The following is a 4792-nucleotide window of genomic DNA, read 5'->3' on the forward strand; positions in this document are numbered from 1 at the left end:
CAACGAGGGGATCGATCAGCGTTTACCAGCGAGCGAGCGAAGGTAGTTTGTTTCCGGGCGGCCGGGTGGCCTGGCCTCGCACGTCGTCGGGTCGCTCCTTTGTCCTTTTCTTCCTTCCTTTGCACGCCCGCACGGTTCCTCGTTTTCTCGATCTCGAGTTGTTGTTGGTTTTTTTTTTTGAGATACTCTAGTATACAGGATACTCAAGTGGTAGGAGTACATTCATCCTGCATCACTGTCATAAGCCTGTCCGGGACCCTGGCAATGAGCCGAAGACCACCATGCTGCCTTGCCTCTATAGCTAGCTAGCTCATGGGCCAGGGTGTTGCACCTTCTGCTCACATGACCGACACTGACAAAACATCTCGAGTTGTTGTTGATTTTTTCTTCTTCTCAACACCAACAAAGCACTGGAAAAAGAAAAATATACTGAATGAAAAAACACAAACAAAGCCGAGGGAAGCGTGGCCGGAGCCTCTATGGTGGCACCCTTTTTCCTACACCGAGTGTGTGGCAAGGAGAAGTGAGGCAATGGCAGGGCCCTCGGATTGGGCCCTGCAATGGCTGGTTCATCCGCGTCGTTCGGACCCTTGGTTCCGCCGGGGTTTGGTCCATTGCCGCGGGTCTCTCTAGCGACAATCGCTCCGGCGCAGGCGATAAGCAATTTGTTCCTCGTAGGCACGCACCGTTAGGTTATTTTTCATCCGATCCGATTGGATTCAGACCCATAATTAAAATCGAATCAATTTCATCCATTATACGTGTCTGCTCAGAGAGAGCTTACTAGGTTGTGCTTTCTATGATGACAATGCTAGATTGGTAGTTACATTATTGCATTGCTCAGACTGCTTGCTAGGTTGTTCTTCCTGCATTACGTTACTATTTTGGTAGTTATGGTCTTGCATTGCTCAGACTACTTGCTAGGTTGTTCTTGCTATGATCACAATGCTACTTAGGGTGTTGCTATAATCAGAATGGTTGCTAGGTTGTTTCTGTGATCAGTATAGTTGCTAGGTTATTGCTGTGAGCATAATCAATATATGCATGCTATAAATAGTAGGACAAATATGCATACATGATCACCCATGGACAAATGTGAAAATGTGCCCAATTGCAAGTGCCAAGTTGCACCGATCATTGCAGGTGTAGTTCGACATTTCTATGATCTGATCATATAGCAATACCCACCTGCAACTGCCATGATCAGTAGCTTGCATTTGGGCATTGCTATGATCTGATCGTAGTGATGCCCAATTGCAACTGCCGCTCATAAGTGCACCATTGAGAAAATGGCAACCAAAAAAATGAGCCATTCAAGAGAGAACTCAACCTTGATAGTTAGTGCTTCGAAATTAATTCAGTCTCAAACGAATAACAACACAACAGCTATAGAATCTATACAAATAAAGAACTAGTAGGCAGCGTTAACATATGTGCTATTCTTATTACTTGAAAATCCATTTATATATTTGGTCACCAAAGCCTATAAACACTCAACGCCTCCGTTGTCGTGATGTATGCGAATGTCCTACAAATATGGCCTCTTATCTTGGGAACTAACACCCTTTGAGAACAATAGTGGTCGTGGACTGCCTCGCCCTCTGACCTTGTCTTATAATTGTACGGCGTATGCAGGTACCACTGGAACAGTTTTTGGCCTTGTCCACTAACGGTTAGGACATACTCACCAAGAATGAAGTTTGGACGTGTCAGCTGGTGCTCCGCCCCAAGTGAAGCACTCAAACTATATTGATAGATCCAGGCCTGCTCATTTCCGGTGCTCTCAAGAATCCACACCTATAAGAAATCATAATTGAGTGAAGGCAACTCTTACGGATGAAATACATTATGTACATGCACATATACGTGTGGCCATAGCCTATATGAGACAGATATTTAAAAAGCACTTATAAACGGTTTTGGTAAGTTTACGTGACTCGATTTAGAAAACGGCAACGATACCTTGATCATGTATCCGCCGATAGCTATGGTGCTCAGCCTGCGCTGCACCTCCGTCAAGTGGCAGATGGGCATGGCCGGCATGGGCAATGGCTTTGTGGGTTTCACCCGCTCACTCTTGAGGTCAAAAGATATTATTTTCTCCTGCGATCCCTCGGTGACCCAGTACGAGACCCCGTTTACGCTGATGACACCGGCGTCTAGTTTGCATTTCGTGTTAGGTGCTGCAACCTCCCTCCACGACGCCTCCCCTACCGTGAACATTTGCACCGTGTCCTTGGTCTTGAAGAAGCACGGGACGTGCACCACCTTGTAGTGCCCCGTACCGTGGTGGTACCCGAAGCTGTAGGCCTGGTGCCAGCTCCTGTCGGTGCGCCGCGAGTTGTAGCGCCTGAACAGGCCGTGGCGCGGGATCGGCGGGAGCGCAAGGGTGTCGCCGGTCGCCGGGTTGACAAGAGTGATGGCGCCGCCGGGCTTGGCGTTGTCGCACAGGCAGAGCACGCCGTTGCAGACGCCCACCACCTCCATATGCTTGTACACATCCAAGTGGCCGGTCCAGAGCTCTCGAGGTCGAGGTATGGAGGTCTCGGGGTCGTGGCCGTCGACGTCGAGAACATATGCGGACTCCGTGGTGACGACAAGCGGCACGGCGTCGCGGCACTGCTGCATCTCCGTCGTGCGCTGGTGGACGAGGTCGCGCCAAGACCGGCAGACTAGGCGCAGCCGCCTGCGCGAGGTCCATGGGAGCCGCAACAGGATCTCCACCACAAGCTCCGTTGGGATGTCCTCCATCGCAACCGCGGTGGCTCTCAGCTCAGGTCTCCGATGTTATATTAGGCCTGTTTCCTCGGATCCGTTCCGGCCGTTTCTTGAGACTTTGTTGCCGGAGGCGTTGGCACTTAATTCCATGGTTGGAGCAGAATCTTAACCGGAAACGAAATCAGTCTCGTCTGGTGATTACCCATCACGACACGTCCAAGCCCATGTGTGAAGTCACGATCAGTACCGCGATCAACCCGCAAACACTATATCTCGCTTTTCGCTACGCGCCACTGTACTGGGCCGGTCATTTTCAGTGCATTTCGTTAGCTCGCACGCTGTCGCTTCTTGCATTCCCTTTGCTCGTTCGCTTCATTTTTTTTTCTTTTTCTTTCTAGTTTCTCTGTTTCTTCACCAGTTTCTTGGTTTTATTTTTTTTCATGTTTTTTCTTTGTGTTTCTTTGGATTTCTTTTTTCCTTTTCAGGTTTTCACCTTTTTTGTTTTTATTTCTTTTTTTATTAGTTTTCTTTATTTTTCATTTCGTTCTTTCTTCATTTTCTATCATGCTTGCTTTTCATCAGTTTTATTTATTTCTTCCTCGTTTTTTCTGTTTTCATTATGTTGCACTGTTTTCTTTGGTTTTTATTTTCTTTGTTTTTTCCGTTTTAATTATATTTTTTATGTCTACTTTTTTTTCATACACATTCACTACTAGATATGTGAGTTTTAGCCACCAAGGTGGTTGGTTGCTAAAAGTACAAAATTGGTCGCTACTGATCTACTGCTACAATACTACTTGGTCGCTTCGTGGCGGCTATAGTCTAGTCGCTATAGATATTGAGCGACCAACATTACGAATCCTGGTCACTAAATGTTGTATCAATAGGCACCAACTAAATATGACTAACAAAATTCAGACAAGGAACATGCCCGCCGCTGCCGCAAGGAAGAGGCCCCTCTCTTCTGCCGCGAGGAACACGCCAGCCGCCGCGAGGAGTGCGCCCTCCGCCTTCCGCCGCCCCCTCCGCCGGCAGGAACGAGTCAGCCTGCCGCCGCCACCAAGGAACGTGTCGGCCGCCGCCAGGGACGATCTGATTTGGGGGATTTGGGGGAGACGCTAGGAATGTGACTTGCCCTTTTGCATATTAGTCCTTGGTTGCTATTTCTCCACTGGATACAAAGTCGTGAGTGTACACCACATAGGCCTATGGTCACCAAAGAACTAATTAGCTGGTTGCAATTAGTACATCTTCAGCCACCAAACCGCTTGGTGACAAAATATCTGGTGGCAAATGATATATTTTCTTGTAGTGATTGTACATTTTTGGTATATGTCTATTACATTTTTCTAATGCATGGTCAATATTTTTTCTATATGAATTTAACATTTTTTAAATTCTTGATATGATTGGTGAAGAACATGCGCCACTTCACGTAATTGTTCTGGGCTGGATCAAGTTTGAACTTGATATGATTGGAGAAGTGGTCCTGATGAAAATTGAGGAGGAATTGGTTGAGAGGGAGGGAAGCAAGCGGCGTAACCATGGTGGAGAGGGCAGATGTGGTAGCAGGGATGGTGTTGGAGAGGGGATGAGAGGTCCCAGGAGGGGAGGACTGGGGAGTGGAGGCGGCGGCAGCCGAGGAAGGAAGCTCTCCGAAGATGTCCTCGAAGGCCATGCATGGAGTCAGATACCAAGATAGAGGAAGAATAGCTCGCAGCACACAATGTATTGATCGATAAACAGGAGTTACAATGTACATATGGCGGCATCCCAGTGTCTCTGTGAAGAGTGGCATGCAGGCCAAGTCATGGAGTGGGCAGGCTGATCCTAGAATGTAGGATACAGTTACAACAATACACGCCTCATACATGTACATGAAATAATAAGTTAATAATGGGGAGGGATAGAAGATTGATTATGTTATGAATGCGCCAAGGCAAGTAAATATTGAAGATTTATTCCGTTATGAATTTTGCAAGGAATGTGTAGGTCAGGGAGGGATCGGTTGATATATATGGGGTCTTCGGAAACAAAACAATGATTAGTGGGGAAGGAAAAACTGTATCGAAAA

At 47.2% G+C, this 4792-nt stretch overlaps 1 protein-coding gene across 1 annotated transcript; it reads right to left on the minus strand.

Annotated features, from left to right (window-relative positions):
- Nucleotides 1-338: 338 nt before the first annotated feature.
- LOC109778859 (F-box protein At3g07870-like) lies at nt 339-2751 on the minus strand. The gene is made up of 3 exons (XM_040402978.1): nt 1963-2751; nt 1672-1797; nt 339-410 (listed from the first exon to the last, which is right to left on the minus strand). Exons 1-3 carry the CDS (start codon nt 2749-2751, stop codon nt 339-341), a joined length of 987 nt encoding a protein of 328 aa, XP_040258912.1.
- Nucleotides 2752-4792: the final 2041 nt, after the last annotated feature.

The sequence above is a fragment of the Aegilops tauschii genome, chromosome 3 (assembly GCF_002575655.3).
Source record: "Aegilops tauschii subsp. strangulata cultivar AL8/78 chromosome 3, Aet v6.0, whole genome shotgun sequence".
Classification (NCBI taxonomy): Eukaryota; Viridiplantae; Streptophyta; class Magnoliopsida; order Poales; family Poaceae; genus Aegilops; species Aegilops tauschii.